The 22,921-nt window shown below is 52.1% G+C and overlaps 1 protein-coding gene across 1 annotated transcript in view; it reads left to right on the plus strand.

The window, feature by feature from the left end:
- LOC140389933 (ubiquitin carboxyl-terminal hydrolase 7-like) overlaps positions 1 to 22,921 on the plus strand; it is a 124,602-nt gene that overhangs the window by 59,326 nt on the left and 42,355 nt on the right. The window contains exons 8-9 of the mRNA XM_072474590.1: positions 17,007 to 17,138; positions 20,317 to 20,358. Coding sequence (XP_072330691.1) covers positions 17,007 to 17,138; positions 20,317 to 20,358 — 174 coding nt within the window. The remainder of the gene's footprint in view (positions 1 to 17,006; positions 17,139 to 20,316; positions 20,359 to 22,921) is intronic.

A 22,921-nucleotide genomic window follows, 5' to 3' on the forward strand; every position in this document is an offset into this window, starting at 1 on the left:
CAACATGATAAGATACCCATCCCATCAAAGGTGCATCTGGTCTACCTGCCATTGCAGCAGCTCTGGGCTCTCCGATTGAGGTGGCACAGTTAGGGCTAGTGGCCAAACTGTTTTTATTGATGCAGGGATCTGGTCATATTATACATCTAGTGCTGGGTCATTTGGAGAGAATGATAAACCAGGAGTTTCTGTATCCTGGCTCATAATGAAGGCCTGGGTCATGGGGTGTCTGACCATCAGCGAGCTCCTATCCTCAGCTCAATGATTTGTTATGTTGTACATGTAACAAAAGCGGCTTCCTTGTGGTGCACTTGACAAAGGAAGGTTCAGACGTGGAGATAACTTCAACACGTTTATTAAACTATTTACACTTCTATTACTCGGGTTCGACACTACTGCTAATCCTACTATAGCTACCCAGACTGACTAACCAGTTGCTGCAATCCACGTGGTGGGTCTAATATTGAATCAACCCTGTGTCTGTACACACTGACTGTCTCCACTGGAAAGAGGCAGATCATGTGTGTGGTGTCCTTTATATATGGGTTGGTGTAATGCCCCCCTGTGGTCGTGTCACCTCCTTGTGTATCGTGAATGTCCATTGGTCGTATCCTATCTACTTGATCTATTGGTTGAGTGTGTGTGTGTGATGTCTTTGGTGCTCCCTCTAGTGTCTAGCTAGCCTCCATGCATTTACATTGATGCACATCACCACATCCCCCCTTTTTTATATGTTCACATTTTCTGTACACTTTAAGAAAATTGAACAAAGAACAGGTAGATAAGGTAAGGTATATATGGGAACAGTGATTAAACAATAAGTCCAAATCATTTGTGTGAGTCCATAAACCATCAATCATCATGGTCAAATGTCTCTCTTGGTTATGAACGGCATCAACATCCCTGTGCCACAGGAACCAAGAAGTGGTCAAATACTTCGCTGTCTGGAGTCATTTTTTTTCGATGTTTGTGATGGTGCTGTCGGATGGCATCTTGTAGCTGATAAGGTGTTGACGTTGAAGAGGTACCATCAACTGTATCATTCGAGGTCATGGATGTGCCGTATGTCGAAGTTGGATAAGACTGTACATACTGGTTCTGGCCACGTGCTGTGCTGGAAGGGTGATCCTGCTGAGAACTGTTGAAGCTTGTTGAATTGGAAACAGAATTGCTGCTCGCATAAATACCTGGTGATGGTGTGAAACTAGAACCTTGCATCTGATAGGTATATGCCTTCTGGCCAGGCTGGGGTGCAGCAAATCCTGGGCCGTAACTAAGGCATCCAGTCTGTAGTGCAGATTGCGTTTGCGGTAGTCCTCTTTCGGTCTTGATTCCATTAGTGGGCAATCCGTAGTGCTGCCTTGTTTGAGAATATGCTGCATAGACTGCTTGCTGCTGCAGGCTTGAATACTGGGTTTGTCCAGCATGAGCTGTCATTGGCTGCACTGCTTGTGTGGAAAAAATGTGTGGATATAGCGGTGGTGAATATTGGCATATTCCTTTTGGACTGTAGCCGCTGCTTGTTATTACTGACCCAGTGTAATTGTTAAGTGATCCATCTCCTGTCGTTGTGGCATCTGCTGTCACCCTGAGCGTGCCATCACTGAGGTTGCGGCACCCCCTGTCTGGAGTAAAGTCTGGCTTACGTGAATCAGAGTCGGTGTTTGGTTGCTCCCCATCTGGAGTCTGGTCTTTTTTAACTGAGTCAGTGTTCGTTTGTTGATGCTCCCCGTCCGGAGTCTTAGCAGGTTCACTGGAGTCAGCTGAGATTTCTTGAAGCTGCACTTCTGGAGTCGGAACATGCAGGAATGCATTGACTAGTGGAGAGGTTCGAGCAATTGAGGGTGGAAGTAGTGTGGTGTCACCGTAGTCACCAGTGGTCTCACCGTGATCGTCGAGTGCCTCTGTACGCACTAGCTGAGGTCTGTCACTTTGCACCTTTTGCATGGGAAGTGGGATGCTATCGTCACGCGTCTCACATACCGTGGGTAGATCCTCAGTAGCTGATTCATTTTGATTCGGGCGCGTAGGGAAAAGGCGGACCGGGTGGAGATAGAAAGGCGAGTGGAGGAAATCCTGCAGGTGGAAAGGAGATATGCAGGGAGACGGGGCTGCTAAAGGAACATCAGAGGTTGCAGATGGAGTTTGGTCTATTATCTACGGGAAAGCGGTGGGGCAGTTGAGAAGGGTGAGAGGGGGTATATGAGTATGGGGAGAAGGCGAGCAGGATGCTAGTGCCACAGTTGAGGAAGCAGGAGGCGGCGAGGGAGATTGGGAAAGTGAAGAACATAGGTGGAAATACAGTCATGGACCCGGCAGGAGTGAAGGGGTGTTCAGGACTTCTATAGTAAATTGTACGAGTCGGAACCCCCATTCGGGGAGGAGGGGATGAGGCTGTTTCTGGAAAGGTTGGAGTTCCCGAAGGTGGAAGAGGAGTTGGTGGAGGGCCTGGGGGTCCCAATTGGGCTGGCAGATTTACTTTTATACATTTCAGACCCGCTGGGGGAGATTGGAGAGATTATGGGGATAATAGAGGAATTCGGCCGGTTTTCGGGATACAAATTGAATAGGGGTAAGAGTGAGGTTTTTGCGATCCAGGCGAGGGGGCAGGAGAAGAGATTGGGTGAGATGCCGTTCAAGGTTGTGGGAGGGAGCTCTCGGTATTTGTCTCTCCAAGTGTCGCGGGAGTGGGACCAGCTGCACAAGTTGAATTTGGGTCGGTTGGTGGAGCAGATGAGGCGGGACGTTCGGAGGTGGGAAGCGTTCCCGTTATCATTGGAGGGGCGGGTACAGACAGTGAAACTGACTGTCCTCCCGAGGTTTTGTTCGTCTTTCAGAGCCTTCCAATTTTTGTCCCCAAGGTGTTCTTTAAAAAAGTGACTGCGGTGATCTCGATATTTGTCTGGGCGGGTAAAAGCCCGTGGGCGAAGAGGGTGCTGCTGGAGCTGGGGGATGGGAGGGGAGTGGGGACTGGCTCTTTGGGGGGGGGGGGGGGCAAGCTAGCACAGTGGTTAGCACAATTGCTTCACAGCTCCATGCCCCAGGTTCGATTCCTGGCTTGGGTCACTGGCTGTGCACGTCCTCCCCGTGTGTGCGTGGGTTTCCTCCGGGTGCTCCGGTTTCCTCCCACAGTCCAAAGATGTGCAGGTTCGGTGAATTGGCCGTGATAAATTGCCCTTAGTGTCCAAAAAGGTTGGGTGGGGCTACTGTGTTACGGGGATGGGATGGAGGTGTGGGCTTAGGTAGGGTGCTCTTTCCAAGGGCCGGTGCAGACCCGATGGGCCGAATGGCCTCCTTCTGCACTGTAAATTCTATGATCCTTCCGAATTTTATAAATTATTCTTGGGCAGCGAATATTGTTTTGGTCAGGAAGTGGGTAGTGGGGGAGGGGTCGGTTTTGGGGCGGGTGGAGGCAGCTTCATGTAAAGACACAAATTTGGGGGTACTGTTATTGGTATCTCTGCTATTCTCGTCGGCCAGGTACTCCACAAGCCCAGTAGTAGTGGCAGCCCTGAGGGTGTGGGGACAGTGGAGGCAGTATATGGGGTTGGAGGGGGCGTCAGTGTGGGCACCGATATGTGACAACCATCGGTTGCCTTGTGTACCTGTCATTTGAGGACCTGCTGTACTGGGCATGCCGTTGAAGACTCCCACTAAGCAGGGGAACAGTACAACATATCTGCCCGATCATGGCGCATCTGGCACCGTGGGGGTATGGGGGAGGACACCCAATTGTCAAGCTGATGGTTGCCCTGAACCTTTATACCATGGGGTCATTCCAGGCGCTGAGTGGGGACCTGTCCGGGATCTCACAGAGCTCAGTGCACAGGTGCATCCGCGCTGTCACGGAAGCCCGATATGCCCTGTCGGCACAATACATCCATTTCAATGTGGACCAAGCCCACCAGGATGCCCGGGCAGCAGGGTTTGCCGCCATCGGCGAGATGCCCTATGTCCAGGGGCTGATCGACGGGATGCATGTGTCCCGCTGGGCACCAGCCCATGGTGGGCCACTGTACACAAACTGAAAGGGGTTCCACTCGATGAACGTGCAGATGGTGTGTGACCATCAGGTGCACACCATGCACATCTGCGCCCGATACCCGGGCAGTGTGCATGACGCCTAAATCTCGACATACCCGGTGGTTCCTGACCACTTCAAGGCACACTTCAGTTGAGGGGTTGGCTCTTGGGCGACAGGGGTTATCCACTGCGGTCGTGGCTGATGACGCCTATCCAGAGGCCACAGACTGACGCGGAGACCCGCTACAGCAACGCCCATGCCGCGACCAGAGGCGTGATGGAGCGGTGCTTCGGCATCATGAAGATGTGGTTCAAGTGCCTGCAATGCTCTGGAGGGGTCTTCCAGTATAGCGCTAGGAGAGTGCCCCACAATATCGCGCAGAGAGGGGTGACGTGCTGGAGGAAGAGGATGAAAGCCAGGTCTCAACCGACAAGGAGGATGCGGAGGAGGGTGAGGATAGGCAGTACATGGGGCCCAGGCAGGCACTGAAGGCTGCTCTAATCACCTCGGGTTCACCGACTAGGGGGCCTGGCCTTGGCATGGGCACCCCTTCCCACGACCCCTCCCCCGACCAACCCTCTCTGCGCAACTCCACCCCACTTGCAACCTCTCCGTGAATCCTACCTGCATAATTGCAGGGTGTGGGCCCTGGGTTGACGGTAAAAGCGGGTGTGGACCATGGGATGGAGGATGATGACGACCTGCTCTGCGATAAGCTCTGGTGCTCCGCATTGTTTGACAATGTCTGACTCCTGTCCACGGTAGCATTTTCCACCATCCATCTGGGTGATCCCTGCATGCGAGCTGGCCATTCCATCACACGGTCCCACTGAACGCTTGAGGGGTGAGGGGGGGGGGGTTGGGGGGGGGGGGGGGGGGGTTGGGGGGGGGGGCGAGGCATGTTGATGGGGCACCGGAGCAGTGAGCGCTAGCTGAACTGGAGTCCCTGGCCCAAGCCCATCCCTACCACCCCACTCGATCCCCAGCACCCCCTCTGCATCAAGCCCAGCCCATCCCTCACAGAGCACCGAGGCAAGTTGAAACATTGTGAACATGTGTTTATTGTGAAATGGTGAACATATATTTGTGGTAGTATGTATTGGGGGTCATGTGGGACTGGAAGCCCTAATGTCATTGGCTGACAGATCCCGGGTCCTGGTTGGCCGTTGACCTCTAACTCCGCCCTGAAGGCGGAGTATAAGAAGCTGGAGTCCTCCCCCGCAGGCCATTCTACTATCGAGCTGCGGGGGTACAGACACGCTTAATAAAGCCTCATCGACTTCACTCTATTCGTCTCACGGAGTCTTTGTGCGCTACAATTTATTAAGCGTGCCTAAAAAAAAGGACTATGGAGCTCAGGATCATTCCGGAATGCCTGAGGATCAGCCCCCACGCAGTGAACGCGGCAGCAGCCTTCAAGCACTGGCAGACTTGTTTCGAGGCCTACCTCAGAACGGCCACCGGCCGGGTCACAGAAGACCAAAAACTACAGGTCCTGCACTCGAGGGTGAGCACGGAGATCTTCTCCCTCATCGAAGACTCGGAGGATTTCCAGACGGCGTTCGCAGCACTGAATAGTCTCTATGTCCGCCCAGTTAACCAAATCTACGCTCGCTACCAGCTCGCGACGAGACGACAAGGTCCCGGAGAATCGATGGACGAATTCTACGCCGCGCTGCTGATTTTGGGATGAGCCTGCTGCTGCCCTTCGGTGAACGCAAATGAACACACGGACATGTTAATGCGCGATGCTTTTTTGGCAGGTATGAATTCCTCCCAAATCCGCCAAAGACTTCTAGAAAGAGAGTCGCTAGGACTCTCAGAGGCCCGGGCCCTAGCAGCCTCCCTAGACGTGGCCGCGCGTAATACCCGCGCCTACGGCCCCGACCGCGCGGCAGCCCATTGGGCTCCGTACGTACCCGTCGCGACAAACCCACCCCCCCCCCCCCCCCCCGGACACCCCACAGGCTTGCGCGGTCCAAACGCCAAGTCGCACCGGGGGCGCCCGCTGCTATTTCTGCGGCCAGGCGAAACACCCCCGGCAGCGCTGCCCGGCCCGCGCAGCGATCTGCAAGAGCTGCGGAAAAAAGGGCCATTTCGCGGTTGTGTGCCGGTCCCGCGAGGTCGCCGCTGTCCCGGGAGAACAGGGAGCCCTGCAAGCCGTTTACGCTCCCCACCCGCTGGCGCAGCCGCTCTGGGTCCCGACCACCGCGGTCCCGGGAGAACAGGAAGCCCTGCACGCCGCTTACGCTCCCCAACACCCCCCCCCCCCCCCGCACCCCATATATGACCCGCCGGCGCTACCACTTTGGGTCCCGACCACCACTCCCCACGGAGAAGAGGGAGTTCTGGCCGTCTCTAACGCACCCCTAACCCCCCCCCCCCCCCGCGCTCCACGTCTGACCCGCCGGCGCTACCAACTTGGGTCCCGACCACCGCTGTCCCCGGAGAGGAGGGAGCCCCGCGCGGTCCTAACGCTCCCCAACCCCCCCAGCGCCCCATGTGCGACCTGCAGACGCCGCCATTTTGGGTCCCGGCCACCACGAGGGGAGGAAGGGCGCTGCCATCTTGGACCACCCCAAACCTCTACGACGCGTGGGGGTGGCCATTTTGTCCACCCCCGCCGCCATCATGTGACCCCCCAGCCACGTGCGATGTATGGGGGCAGCCATTTTGTTCATCCCCGACGCCATCTTGGACGGCAACAACGGACCCCACTCCACTACTACAACCACGTCTCGCTTCAATTACGCTCGATCAAGCTCGGCCCCGGACACTCCAGACGACAACGACAACGGTGCTAATAAACGGCCACGAGACACCATGCCTAGTCGACTCCAGGAGCACGGAGAGCTTTATCCACCTCGACACGGTAAGACGCTGTTCCTTGACCACCTATCCCAGCGCACAAAAGATTTCCCTAGCTGCAGGATCCCACTCCGTACAGATCCAAGGATTCTGCATAGTTACCCTAACGGTGCAGGGGAGGGAGTTCAAAAACTACAAACTAAACGTCCTTCCCCAACTCTGCGCCCCCACCTTACTGGGATTAGATTTCCAATGCAATCTACAGAGCCTTACGTTCAAATTCGGCGGCCCAGTACCCCCACTCACTATCTGCAGCCTCGCAACCCTCAAGGTGCAACCCCCGTCCTTGTTTGCGAACCTCACCCCGGATTGCAAACCCGTCGCCACTAGGAGCAGACGGTACAGCGCCCAGGACCAGACCTTCATTCGGTCCGAAGTCCAGCGGCTACTAAAGGTGGGCATAATCCAGGCCAGCAATAGTCCCTGGAGAGCGCAGGTGGTAGTAGTGAAGACAGGGGAGAAACAAAGGATGGTCATAGACTATAGCCAGACCATCAATAGGTACACACAACTAGACGCGTACCCTCTCCCCCGCATATCCGACATGGTCAATCGGATTACCCAATATAAAGTCTTCTCCACCGTGGACCTCAAGTCCGCCTACCACCAGCTCCCCATCCGCCCAAGTGACCGCAAGTACACAGCCTTCGAGGCAGACGGGCGATTATACCATTTCCTAAGGGTCCCATTTGGCGTCACAAACGGGGTCTCGGTCTTCCAACGGGAGATGGACCGAATGGTTGATCAACATGGGTTGCGGGCCACGTTCCCGTATCTCGACAATGTAACCATCTGCGGCCACGACCAGCAGGACCACGACGCCAACCTCCAAAAATTCCTCCAGACCGCCAAAGCCTTGAACCTCACGTACAACGAGGACAAGTGCGTTTTTAGCACCAATCGGCTAGCCATTCTGGGCTACGTAGTGCGCAATGGGATAATAGGCCCCGACCCCGAACGTATGCGCACCCTCATGGAATTCCCCCTCCCGCACTGCCCAAAAGCCCTGAAACGCTGCCTGGGGTTCTTTTCATACTACGCCCAGTAGGTCCCCCAGTATGCAGACAAGGCCCGCCCCCTAATACAGACCACGACCTTCCCTCTGTCGACAGAGGCTTGCCAGGCCTTCAGCCGCATCAAAGCGGATATCGCAAAGGCCACGATGCGCGCCATCGACGAGTCCCTCCCCTTCCAGGTCGAGAGCGACGCCTCCGACGTAGCTCTAGCGGCCACCCTTAACCAAGCGGGCAGACCCGTGGCCTTTTTCTCCCGGACCCTCCACGCCTCAGAAATCTGCCACTCCTCAGTGGAAAAGGAAGCCCAAGCCATAGTGGAAGCTGTGCGACATTGGAGGCATTACCTGGCCGGCAGGAGATTCACTCTCCTCACTGACCAACGGTCGGTAGCCTTCATGTTCGATAATGCACTGCGGGGCAAAATCAAAAACGACAAGATCTTAAGGTGGAGGATCAAGCTCTCCACCTTCAACTACGAGATCTTGTATCGTCCCGGAAAGCTGAACGAGCCGTTCGATGCCCTATCCCGCGGCACATGTGCCAACGCACAAATTAACCGCCTCCAAACCCTCCACGAGGACCTCTGCCACCCGGGGGTCACTCGGTTTTTCCACTTCATCAAGTCCCGCAATCTCCCATTCTCTTTAGAGGAGGTCCGTACAGTCACAAGGGACTGCCACATCTGCGCGGAATGCAAACCGCATTTTTTCAGGCCGGATGGTGCGCACCTGATTAAGGCTTCCCGCCTCTTTGAACGCCTTAGTCTGGATTTCAAAGGGCCCCTCCCCTCCACCGACCGCAACACATATTTTCTTAATGTGGTGGACGAATACTCCCGCTTCCCATTCGCTATTCCCTGCTCTGACATGACCGCGGCCACAGTCATTAAAGCCCTGAACACCATCTTCACACTGTTCGGTTGCCCCGCATATGTCCACAGCGACAGGGGGTCCTCTTTCATGAGTGACGAGCTGCGCCAGTTCCTGCTCAGCAAGGGCATAGCCTCAAGCAGGACGACCAGCTACAACCCCCGGGGGAACGGGCAAGTAGAGAGGGAGAACGGCACGGTCTGGAAGACCGTCCTACTGGCCCTACGGTCCAGGGACCTCCCAGTTTCACGGTGGCAGGAGGTCCTCCCGGACGCTCTCCACTCCATCCGGTCGCTATTATGTACGAGCACTAATCAAATGCCTCATGAGCGTCTCCTTGTCTTCCCTAGGAGGTCCTCCTCTGGAACGTCGTTGCCGACCTGGCTGGCGGCCCCAGGACCCATCTTGCTCCGAAAGCATGTGCGGGCACATAAGGCGGACCCGTTGGTCGAAAGGGTTCACCTCCTACACGCGAACCCGCAGTACGCTTACGTGGAGTACCCCGATGGCCGACAGGACACGGTCTCCCTACGGGATCTGGCGCCCGCCGGCAACACACACACCCCCCCGACACCATTCACCCAACCCCCCCCCCTTCCTGCCACCGCCGCACCCCGCGACCGCCCCCTTCCCAGGAGGATCGGTTCCCCTCCCCTCAGGCCCGACCAAGAATAAAGCCCAAGCTGAAACCGTAAGGCTCCTGGAGACGACAACACCGGTACAAGCACCACCACCACCACCGGGGCCGAGGCGATCGACACGGACGACCAGACCGCAGGACCGACTCGTGGCGTCGATCTAAATCAAAATATGGACTTTTCACAAGAACATTTTGCTTTTCTCCCTGTACCTTCTGTAAATAGTTGAAACAGGACAAAATTGTACAATACTGTATTGCCATATGAACGTTTTTTTCCTCCAAGGACCAGCCCTGTAAACCCTTACCACCATACGAAGCATCACCCCGCCGGGTTCATTTTTGACAAGGGGTGAATGTGGTAGTATGTATTGGGGGTCATGTGGGACTGGAAGCCCTAATGTAATTGGCTGACAGATCCCGGGTCCTGGTTGGCCGTTGACCTCTAGCTCCGCCCTGAAGGCGGAGTATAAGAAGCCGGAGTCCTCCCCCGCAGGCCATTCTACTATCGAGCTGCGGGGGAACAGACACGCTTAATAAAGCCTCATCGACTTCACTCTATTCGTCTCACGGAGTCTTTGTGCGCTACAATATTTGTACAGGTTAGTGCCCTAGCCCCTAACGCAATACCGTGTGCTGCACCATGCCAACTGAACTTGTGTCTATTTTTCTGGCCTTACAGGACCTAATGCTGCGAATAGGTGGACCCCCAGTCTGGACAGCAGGAGAGGAGGCGGCCTGCTGTGATTCCCACCCTGTGACCTGGGTCCGCGTTGGCAGCTGTCTTCTGGGCGACCGGGCCTGAATGGGCCCGGCTGCTGCTTGGGTATCCTAGATGGCGTGGTGCTGCCCCGTCTGCCTGCTGTCCATCAGATGCATCAGGTACAGGAAGGGGGGGGTGGGTAGTAGGAGGCGCTGTGGTGTTCTGGCCCCACCCCTGCGGGAATCACCGGCACAGAACCCATCACCTCCTCCTCCCTCGGTGGGCCCGCTGGCCCCTGGGCCACTCCTTGTGACAGGGGTGCGTGCGGGGCTAACCCCTGGAGGCCTGCTCCCGTTTCAACCAGGGTCTCGGTGCACATGGCCATGGAGCACAGGGAGTGGACCACTTGCCCCTGTGACTGTGCCAGATCACCCAGCGACTGTGCCACCACCCTCTGGGTCTGTGCTCCATCAGGCAGTGACTGTGCCACCTCCCTCTCGGTCTGTGCCACATCAGCTACTGACTGTGCCACCTTCCTCTGTGCCTGGCTAAGGCCAGCACCTGGGCATTGCTGCCGGCGCACTCAGCCATGACCTGCTGTGACTGGGTCATACTGTGGAGCCCTGCTGCAATGTCCAGGTGGCCCTGGTTAAATGGCTGCCTGTAACAGGGGAACCACCGGACCTGCGGCACCGCAGCGGGAAGTGGACCTGGTTGATGGGCCCGGAGGATGGCATCGGGCATCGGGTGAGCAAGTGAGACCCTGCTGAGTTGTGGTTCCCCATGGCACGTGAGTCGCCACAGCCCCCCTTCCCCCCCGCCCCCCCCACACACACACCACCTGCACATCCACCCCTAACCCGGGATCTAATCATGTATCATGTCTTGAATCTTGCAGGATCTCCCGGCAATGAGGCGGACCCTTCTGCTGTCCTCCACCCCTTATTCCAAACGAAACCCCAATCGCAAGCGGATAGCAGCGAAGAAGAGGACATGGACAGCGACGTGAGCCCTCGAACCCCAGCCCGAGGCACCCTGGAGCACCAGTCCGGGGTTGACACTGACTTCCCAACACCCTCCACCATCCCAGAGACACTCACCTCGGTTGGGCATGTTAGTGAACAGGCTCCTGGGGCAATATCTGGAGCGCACCACGCACATCATAGAATCATAGAATTTACAGTGCAGAAGGAGGCCATTCAGCCCATTGAGTCTGCACCAGACTTTACAAAGTGCAACCCACTCAAGCCCACGTATCTACCCTATCCCCGCAACCCAGCAACCCCCACTTGACCTTTTTGGACACTAAGGGCAATTTATCATGGCCAATCCACCTAACCCGCACATCCTTGGACTGTGGGAAGAAACCGGAGCACCCGGAGGAAATCCACGCACACACAGGGAGAACATGCAGACTCCGCACAGACATCGACCCAGCCGGGAATCGAACCTGGGACCCTGGAGCTGTGAAGCAATTGTGCTAACCACTATGCTATGTGCTACGCACATGTGCTGTGGTACATCAGGAACCCCTGAGCGGGTGGACGGTGGGAGGGTGGCCCGACCCCAGGGACTAGCTGCCATCCGGAGAGGTTTCGGGCTTGTGGAAATAGCGGTCCCATCGATAGTAGAGCTGCAGTCACAGAACCAGGGAATGTATGATGGGGTGCCGATCATGCGTGATGCCCAGCCAATACCGCACGGATGGTGTCGACGGTGGACGCCTTGAGGGCGAAGTTCGCCTTGAGGACGAAGGTATCGGCCATGCGTCAGGATGCCCAAGGCCTGGGGCACTCTGTGCTGGCAGTGGCCAAGGCCCAGGGTTTGCCTCTCCTGGTGGGGGGAGGGAGGCAGAAAATGCTAGGTTTTATTGGTCAGAATATTGATTACAGGAGTTGGGACGTCTTGTTGAAGTTGTACAAGACATTGGTAAGACCACACATGGAATATTGTGTTCAGTTCTGGTCACCGTATTATAGGAAGAATATTGTTAAACTGGAAAGAGTGCAGATGAGATTTATGTGGATGCTGCCAGGACTTGATGGTCTGCGTTATAAGGAGAGGCTGGATAGGCTGGGGCTTTCTTCCCTGAAGCACAGGAGGCTTAGGGATGATCGTAGAGAGGTCTATAAAATAATGAGGAGCATAAATAAGGTAGATAGTCAACATCTTTTCCCAAAGGTAGAGAAATCTAGAACTAGAGGGCATAGGTTTAAGGTGAGAGGGGAGAGATACAAAAGAGACCAGAGCAGAGGGGAAGTTGTTTCACTCAGAGGATGGTGAGCATCTGAAATGAGCTGCCAGAGGCAGTGGTAGAGGCGTGTACGATTTTTGCAGCACAAGAGTCGGTAGCTGGTGGCCTTCGTGGTCAGGGCATCTTACCATGGCAGACGGAGTGGATGCTGGCATGTCATAGAGTCATAGATGTTTACAGCCCAGTTTCTCCATGCTGCCCAATTTCTATCAATAAGCTAGTCCCACTTGCCCGCATTTGGCCCATAGCCTTCTATGCCCACGCTGCCCATGTAACTGTCCAACTGCTTTTTAAAAGACAAAATGTATCTATCTTGATGCGCTTTAATACCTCCAGCACCTCCTTCTCTGTAATATGTACACTGCTCAAGACATCACTTTTTATTTCCCCCCTTTCCCTAACATCCGTGCCTTTCTCAACAGTAAATACTGATGAGAAATATTCATTTAGGACCTCTCCCATCCCTTGTGGATCTGCACATAGATGACCTTGTTTATCCTTAAGAGGCCCGACCGTCTCCCTAGTCACCCTTTTACCCTTTTGTGTATCTGTAAAAAGTCTTTGGATTTTCCTTTGCCTTATCTGCCAAGACAATCTCATGTCTACTTTTTGCCCTCTTGATTTCTTTCTCAACTCTACTCCGACAAGCCCTATACTCTGAAAGGAATCCATTTGATCCCAACTGCCTATGCATGTCATATGCTTCCTTCTTCCTTTTGACCATGGCCTCAGGATCCCGAGTCATCCAGGGTTCCCTCCTTCTCGCAGCCTTACCCTTCACTCTAAGAGGAATGTGCTCACCCTGAATCCTAGTTAACACCTTTTTGAAAGACTCCCACTTATCAGCTGTCTGTCCCTTTGCCTGCAAATAGACACCCCCAATCAACTTTTGAAAGTTCCCGCCTAATACCCTCGAAATTGGCCTTGCCCCAATTTAGAATTTTAACTTTTGGGCCAGAGCTATCATTCTCCATAGCTATCTTAAAACTAATGGAATTATGGTCACTGGTCCAAAATGATCCCTCACTAACACTTCCGTCACCTGCCCTTCCTTATTCTCCAAGAGGAGGTCAGGTTTTGCCCCCTCTCTGGTCGGGCCATCCACATATTGAATGAAGAAATCTTCCTGAATACACTTGACAAATTTCTTTCCATCCAAACCCCTAGTGCTATGGCTGTCCCAGTTAATATTGGGAAAGTTAAAGTACCCAACTATTACCACCCTATTTTTCCGGCAGCTATCTGTAATCTCTTTACATATTTGCTCCTCAATATCCCGCTGACTATAGTACAGTCCTATCAAAGTGATCTCGCCCTTCTTATTTTTCAGGTCTACCCATGTGGACTCAGTGGGCGAACCCTCGGATTTATCCACTCTCTGTACTGCTGTCATACTGTCCCTAATCAAATCAGGTGTAGACCGTTAAATTTGTAATGGTCCCACCTCTCCCAGAACCGGTTCCAATGTCCCAAAAATCTGAATCCCTCTCTCCTGCACCATCTTTCAAGCCATTCATTCATCCTGCCTCTCCTGTCATTCCTACTCTGACTAGCACGTGGCACTGGTAGCAATCCCGAGATTACTACCTTTGAGGTCCTATTTTTAGTTTAGCTCCTAACTCCCTAAATTCAGCATATAGGACCTCATCCTCTTTTTTACCTATATCGTTGGTGGCTATATGCACCACGACAGCTGGCTGTTCAACCTCCCTCTTTAAAATGTCCTGCAGCCGCTCTGACACATCCAGGACTCTTGCACCCGGGAGTCAACATACCTTCCTGGAGTCTCGTTTGTGTCCGCAGAAACGCCTCTCTACTCCCCTTACAATCGAATCCCCTATCACTATAGCTGTACCGCTCATTATTCCTGCCCTCCTGCACAGCAGAGCCAGCCACGGTGCCTTTAACTTGGCTACTGCTGCCTTACCCGGTGAGCCATCTCCTTCAACACTATCCAAAACAGTATACCTGTTTTGGAGGGAGATGACCACAGGGGACCGCTGCACTGCCTTCCTACTCTTCCTCTGTCTGATGGTCACCCATTTCCTATCCCTCTCAGTACTCTTTATCGGCGGTGTGACAAACTTGCTAAACGTGCTATCCACGACTTACTCAGCATCATGGATGCTCTAAAGTGAGTCCATCCGCAGCTTCAGAGCCATCAAGCGGTCTAACGGGAGCTGCAGCTGGACACACTTTTTGCATGTGAAGGAGCCAAGGACAGTGGTGGATGTGTCCCTGAACTCCAATGTCGCACAACAAATGTGGCACAGGATGGGGAGTGCTTGCCCTCCTGGTGGGAGGGGTGGTGTGGCGACGGGGTTCGTGCGAGGGGCACAGGGCTGCTACTCACCCTGGCCGCCCTGAGGCGGTCGTGCGGCACTGCTGTCCGGTCCTGGAAGTGGGGCCCTTGGCGCTCACGCCATCTGCCCAGGCTCTGTATACGGCGGCGCTTGGCAACCTCCTTCCCATCCTGGGGTACAGAGTAGCGCGCCTCTCTTCCACGACCCCAGTAGGGTCTTCAGCTCTGCATCTATGAACTGGGGTGCCGCTCTCCGTGCTGCCATCTTTTAAGCTGGGATGACTGTGTGTGGGGATTGGGCGCTAATATGCGACTGCAGCTTGTCAGCCTCTTGAATGTCACTCCCAAATCTGGCGAATCCGACACCGTTCTTCATTGGAATTGGTCGTGTTCTATGTGGCGCCGGTGCTAGCCCATTAACAGTTGTTGAATTGCTCTGGGAGCCAACTTTGTTGTGTAGAAATTCACCGATTCTGTCCTGGTGTCAACACTTAGGGCACGATTCTCAGGCGTTGTTGCAGTCTCACTCGAGTGAAACGAGGCTGGTGAATAGCGGGAAAGGTTGAAAGCGAGAACCGCGCCAGACGCCAGTTTACAATGCAACTGGCCTGCTCCCAGAGGTGAAATGTCATCTTGTCGTAGCGTGGCAAGAAACAAATTGTCACCACTTAAGCCTTATTTCCATACAATTAATGGGAGAGATCCCATATCCAACAGCCTCCCATGATTCATTGGCTTCCCCAGCAAGTGATCACGCTGGCGCCGAGTAGTACTCCTTTTAAAAAATGTGAACCTGGCAGAAGGGCTTCTGCGGGAGCCGAGGTGGTGAGTAGCCATCTTTGCTCACAGGCAAAGAGCCCGGGGGCACTGGGCTTGCCGTCCCAGTGCTTGGCGATGGGGTTGGACCGTCGGTTGGAGGGGGGGGGCACCCTCTGCAGGGGTGGGCCGCCATGCAATTGGGGAGGGAGGGAGGTACTGTGGGGCCGCAACCGCAGGTGGCTCCCACTTGCAAACCCCTGGATCGTGTGTACCCGTTCCGGGGGCAACCCTAGCCCATGCCCGTCTGCCCCGCCGACCACCCATAACTCACACCGACTTCTCTGGTCATGCGGCTGAAGGCTATTGCTGATACGGAATTGGCAATTGTGATTAAGTGAGCACTTCACACAACCCACATGGATTCCCGTGGGTGTGCGGGCCATGTAGCATGCGGGAGTCTTGCCTAACATCCCAATCACACCTTGATGCATGGACACTGTACTTGAACACTGCGGGAGATAACACCACACAGCAGCAGCTGAAATTCGAACATCCAGGGGATGGAGCTTGCTCCAGAGACATGTCCACAGCCGGAGGGTCGGTGAATGCTACGGGGAGGGGAAGGATTTTCGGAGAGATGGGCCAACGATTTTGAGATCCAGCCACATTGCAGAAGAAAATGACAGAAGCGTCATACTGCTGTGGTCAAGGGTTTTTAAATGTGTCGCAGGTGTCCATCAATGCCCCACTCTCCTGATGGGGGTACTCCACGCTCCACATCTCCTCGCACTACCCACCCCCTTCCTAGCCCCCCCTCGACCCATCCCCCCTCCGTCGGTGCTCTCAGTGATCCTCAAAGCGTTTAACCTTCCTTGCGCTCCTGCTATGTCTAGGTGTTTCCCCAGGATGCACATCTGAGGTGGAGGCAGCCAGCTGCTTACCACGTTCCGTGGTCTTCGATGCCCCTGACAGGCATCCTCTGGGGCCGAAGGACCCTGGTACACATGTTGATGGCATATACACAGCCGTGCCACCTTGTCCTGTGTGCTGACTTCGAGACACGGCCTCATCAGAGGAATGGAACTCAGGGGTGCTCATGGCCACCATCCCCACTCCATGGGATGGGTCCGGGTTGGCACTCTCCTACTCACTGCCCATGGAGGCCTGGGTTCACCTCGGGGGGATCATAAACCAGTTGCAATTCACCTCCGGCAGGAGAACTAGTCTCCCAAACGGAAAATCTCGCCCATTATCTCCCGATGCAAATGTGAATAAAATTTGGGAGGCAAAAATGAATGATGAGGGAATCCAAAATGAATATCTGAAGAAGTTACAAAATAACTCTAAACGATATTGAGGAAGTAACTCTAACCCTTTCTCAAATGGATGCTTTTTTGCCCTCCGTGAATGTGTGTAATGTGTGCAATTGACAACAAGAGAATCAGTGCGTAAGATCTTTTGACTATTCCTGCTCTGCAACATTTAGTCTGCACCAGTTCATGAGACATGGGTGACACATAATGTGACAAATAAACTGGCATCGACATAACTGTTTGCCTGCTTTTTAATTTCAGAGATACTACTTTGAAAGTCTGCCAAACATACTGGCTCTGCAGCTGAAAAGATTTGAGTTTGACTATTACAAGATGTGTTTCACAAAGCTGCATGACTTTGTAGAGATTCCATTGAAGTTACAATTTCAGAAGGTACATATTTATTTTGCTTCTCTATTTTTAAAAAATATTTTCACTTTTTTTTTGAATCTTGGATTAGGAACAATGAGAAAATGGAATGAAGCCTGTGCCAATGTCAAAATTAAGGCACAATTAGTGCCTCCCTGTTATTTTAAGAAATTATTGGATTTGCAAATGAATTAAAGTTGCTAGAAAGTTCTATCTGGTAATTTGCCGTGTAAGTGTACTATTAACTTTAATTGTTACAGCCTTGGTTCAAACATGGACAAAAGAGGTGAACTCCAGAGGTAAAATGAGTGAGATTGCACTTGACATCAAGGCAGCATTTGATTCAGTATAGCATCAAAGAGCCCTAGCTAAACTGGAGCCAATGGAAATCAGGGGGAACTCTCCACCGTTTGGAGTCATACCTAGCACAAATTGATGGTTATGGTTGTTGGAGGTCAGTCATCTCAGTCCCAGGACATCACTGCAGGAGATCCTCAGAGTAGTGTCCTAGGCCCAACCATCTTTAGCTGCTCCATCAATGACCTCCCTTCCATCATAAGATCAGATGTGGGAATGTTCCTGATGATTGCACAATGTTCAGCACAATTCGCGACTCCTCAGATAATGAAGCAGTCCACGTACAAATGCAGTAAGACCTGGACAATGTTCAGGTTTGGACTGACAAGTGACATTCGCGTCACACAAGTGCCAGGCAATGACCATCTCCAATAAGAGAGAATCAAACCATCGGCCCTTAACATTCAATGGCATTTAAATCATTGTGTCCCCATTGTTGTAGGTGTGGGGCCCAGGGCAGACGCATATGCAATATATGTATGCGTGTTGAATGCATATCCACGGACAATCTATAGACACACACTAATCACAAATACACTATAAGTATACACACTTACTGACACACATACCACAATACACACTAACAATCCAAGCTCATGGACTTGACCATTTGTGAAATGTGTTAATTCCCACAGACATACATGGGAATGGCTTACGCAGCGAGATATCCCTTATCAACAGCTGCCTCTGAGGAATGCTGCTTGTAGCACAAAACCCAAGGACAGTCAATAAATGGGATCTCTACCTGTTGTGGAGCAGACCACGCAGCTCCACACTGCCTGGCAACCAATAATTGTTATTAAATTTTATCCAGCCAACATGGGCTGTGTAAATGTTTCCATGACTGTATAAACGTTAATGATTTCCAATGCTCGGCGGACAGGCGCTTGGTATTCCCAGTGGATTGCTCCCTGCCAACATAATAAACCGCTTGATGTTGAAGTGTACCCAAATGACTAGTGATTCTTCTAGATTCATTCTCGCTAACACTAACAACATCTTGGAGGTTACCATTGACCAGAAACTAAGCTGGAGTAGCCATATAAATACTGTGGCTACAAAAGCACGTCAGAGGCTAGGGATTATATGTTGGATAACTCACCTCCTGACTCCCCAAAGCCTGTCCACCATCAACAAGGCATTAGTCAGGAGTGAAATGGAATACGCCCCAGTTGCCTGGATGAGTGCAGCTCCAACAACACTCAAGAGGTTCAGCACCATCCAGGACAACACAGCCCACTTGATTGGCACCCCTTCCACAAATATTCACCCCCTCCACCACCGACGCACAGGAGCAGCAGTGTGTACCTTCTACAAGATGCAATGCAGGAATTCACCAAGGCTCTTTAGGCAGCACCTTCCAAACCCACTATCACTACCATCTAGAAGGACAAGGACAACAGATACATGGGAACACCTGGAGGTTCATGCCGGTGTGCCAGCGGAAGGATGCAAATAGTTGCAAATGGGTCCTAAGAAGTCGATCCAAGGGCCACCCTCCCCGTTCCCCCCCCCCCCCTTCACAATGCCAGACCTGCCCACCCGAGATAATGCCAGACTGCCCCCAAGGCCCCCTAACTAAAAAGACAACCCACAGAGACACCCTTTCGAAACCCCCTAAATACGAGTATACCCCGAGACTCCGTAAGTAAGGGGATCCCCGCACAGAGACTCCCTAAGTAGGGGAACCCCACCCCACAGAGACACCTAAATAGGAGGATCCCCACAGAGACCCCCTAAATAGGGGGACCGCCACAGAGAACCTCCCCCCCCCCCCTCTGCAGAGAGACCTCCTAATTAGTCCCCTTAAATAGGGAGATCCCCCACAGAGACCCCCCTTTTCGGGGATGTTTGGGAGAGGGTGGGTCGGGTCATCCCCATACTTAAAGGATTCCAAGGATATAGGTCTGCTTTGCGATGCGAGGGATGGTGAGGGGCTGCTTTGCAATGCGTGTTGGTGGGGGGGGGGGGGGGTTAACCAGCTGCGGGACCTCGCTATCAGGCCACTCGTTCAATATGGCAACCCGATCGTGGGATTCCTCGGGAATCCCTCATCTTGCATAAATTTGCTTGGCAAGGGATGGTGTATTGCTTCTTGATCTGCGCTCCCAGTGGAAGCTTAAATCAGTTCAATTCACCTCCGGCAGGAGGAACATTGGGCGGGATTCTCTGTTGCCCGCCGTCAATATCATAATTGGTGATTGGGCGGAGAATATCTTCCGATGCTCAAATCAGGGGCGACGCCCAAATCAGGGGCGACGGCTAGGGGGACACTATCTGGCAGGTCGGATCAGCGCGCGGCCAGCGTCATGCTGTACGGTGCAACTGCTGCAGGTCATCGCGTGTGCATGTACGGCCACGGACCCGGCCATTCTCCGGCCGCTTTGGGCACGGGCTGCCGGGAGTTTTACCCGGCGAGGCTGCTGTCCCCTCACCGGTCCAAGAATCGGTAAGGGTTCGGCGATGGTTTTGTCATCGTAAAACGTCACAGTTCCCAAGCCGGCGTCGGCACTTAGCCGCTGAAACAGAGAATCCAGTCCATAGTCCCCCAAATGGAGAATACCAACCAATATAATTTATACGTTATTGACACTCCAGGGATCCTTCACAACCCAAAACAATACACCATTAGTCAGCCAACTGTAAACAAGTCCTTAATCACAACTCCTTAATCACAGTTTTAGCAGATATACTCTCTGTGTGTATCTTAACCCAGGTTTTTAACAACATTACTGCAACAAATATGAAATATAACAATTTCTTACATTCATCAGAGCTGTGCTATTAAAAATTGGTAGGGCAAACTAGATTTATAAAACTGTTTCAACTTAGTATTTTTTCACAGATTAATAACGCTAATAAAACCGAGTGGCGTCTGATCCCTGTGGTAAGAATTCTTCACTTTCAAAAATGATATGTGTTGCAATTTATCTCTTGCTTTGACAATCTGGGGATTGGTTTGGCATTTGCAGGGAAATCTCACAATTCTAGGTAGATTATACCAATATTAAGGGCAGCTTTGTGATGTTACTACCTTTCAGAGTATGAATATATGGTGCTACACGGTGGAGGAATGCTGACTTGATTCTATCTTTGTTACAGCCAGACTGAAAATCTGTTGGCTCAGTAGTCAGTTATCGGCATTGTCATAAGTTGAATATAAACAGTACTTTCATATGAGGAGAGATTGGGTTGACTGGGCCTGTATTCACTGGAGGGGCAGCATGGTGGCACAATGCGTCGCACTGCTGCCTCACAGTTCAATTACGGCCTCGGGTGACAGTCTGTGTGGATTTTGCACTTTATCCACACGTCTGCATGGGTTTCCTCTGGGTGCTCTGCACTTGCCTGGATGAGTGCAGCTCCAACAACACTCAATAAGCTCAACACCATCCAAGGCAAAGCAGTCCATTTGGTTGGCACCCCAACAACCTCCACTCCCTCCACCACTGATGCACAGTCGCAAGTTGCAGTGTGTGCCGTCTACATGATGCACTGCTACGACTCACCAAGGCACCTTTGATAGAACCTTCCAAACCTACGACCAGAATCATCTAGAAAGACCAGGGCAGTAGATTCATGGGAACACCACCCCCTCCAAGTCACACAACATCCTGACTTGGAAATATATCACTGTTCCTTCACTGTTGCTGGATTTAAAAGCTGGAACTCCCTCTGTGGTGCACATATGTACATGGACTGCAACAGTTCAAGAAGGCAGCTTACCACCTATTTCATTAGGACAATTAGGGCTGGGTAATAAATATTAGCCAAGTGATGTTCACATTCCATAAAATAATTTTTTCAATGACCTATAATTCTATGTCCCCTCTCATGAGTTTTCATTGCCCTAGAAACCTTTCCAACATCATATGGAAATATTACATCTACTGTTATATTACATTTACTGATTTTGTTTAATGTACCCTTCTGGTTATATCCTCAAAAACCCAAACAAATTTTACAACATTATTTCTCTTCTGTAAAACCATATTGCCTGTATGATCATAGAATCGTTACTGCACAGAGTGAGGCCATTTAGCCCTTTGCATCCATGCTGGCCTCTGCAAAACTAACTCGGGTAGTTCCATTCCCATGCTCTTTCCCTGTGGCCTTGAAACTCTCTTTAGGTATGGTAGCACAGTGGTTAGCACTGTTGTTTCACAGCGGCAGGATTCCAGGTTTGATTCACGGCTTGAGTCACTGTCTGTGCAGAGTCTGCATGTTCTCCCTGTGTCTGTGCAGGTTTCATCCAGGTGCTCCGGTTTCCTCCCACAAGTCTCGAAAAACGTGCTGTTAGGTGAATTGGACATTCTGAATTCTCCTGCCATATACCCGAACAGGCGCCGGAACGTGGCGACGAGGGACGTTTCACGGTAACTTCATTGCACTCTTAATGTAAAGCTACTGGTGACAATAAAGATTATTATATGGGTGCTTATTCAAGCTGTTGCCATTGGTTATTTTTCCATTGACCACATATTTGTGTCTTCTGGTTCATAACTTGTCCACCAATGGCAATAGTTTCAATCTATTTCTTCAGTCTAGACCCATCATGATTTTGACTATCTTTATTAGCTCTCCTTTCATCTATTGTTTAACAGTCCCAGTTCCTACAGTTTATCCACATTACTGAAGCCCCTCATCCCAAGAACCATTCTCAATCTCTTCTGCACCATTTCTAAAGCCATCAACACCTTTCCAAAAGTGTGGTGCCCGGAATTGGACTCCAGTTGAGGCTGAATCAGTCTGCGTTCTATTGTTTTTTAAATTGTATTGTTAAAACTTCTGTAAAAATATATTTCAGCATTTTTCTGATGACTGATATCAGGCTAACTGGCCTCTTTTTGTTCCATGATTTATTTTTCCTGTATAGTGATGTTACATTGAACAAGTCTCGTCCATTGGAACTCTTGCAGAATCTAGGCGTTTTGGCAAATCATAGAATTTACAGTGCAGAAGGAGGCTATTCGGCCCATCGAGTCTGCACCAGCCCTTGGAAAGAGCACCCTACTTAAGCCCACACCTCTACCCTATCCCGGTAATCCCATCTAACCTTTTTTTGGACACTAAGTGCAATCTATCATGGCCAATCTACCTAACCTGCACATCTTTCGACTGTGGGAGGAAACCGGAGTACCCCGGAGGAAACCCACGCACACACGGGGAGGATGTGCAGACTCCGCACAGACAGTGACCCAAGCCGGGAATCGAACCTGTGCGTCACCATCTCTGCAGCTGCCTCGTTAGAATCTTAGAGTGTAGCCCATTAGGTCATGGGGTTTGTCAGATTTTAGTCCTTAGGTGTCTCTAATACATTTTTCTGCTGATAATAATTACTTGAAATACATCACTCCTATTAACTCTTTGGTTACACTTTATTTCTTGTGAGCAGCTTGTGTCTTCTTCTGTGAAGACAGACACACAGAAATTAATGTTTCAATGTCTGC

The sequence above is a fragment of the Scyliorhinus torazame genome, chromosome 14, assembly GCF_047496885.1.
Source record: "Scyliorhinus torazame isolate Kashiwa2021f chromosome 14, sScyTor2.1, whole genome shotgun sequence".
Classification (NCBI taxonomy): domain Eukaryota; kingdom Metazoa; phylum Chordata; class Chondrichthyes; order Carcharhiniformes; family Scyliorhinidae; genus Scyliorhinus; species Scyliorhinus torazame.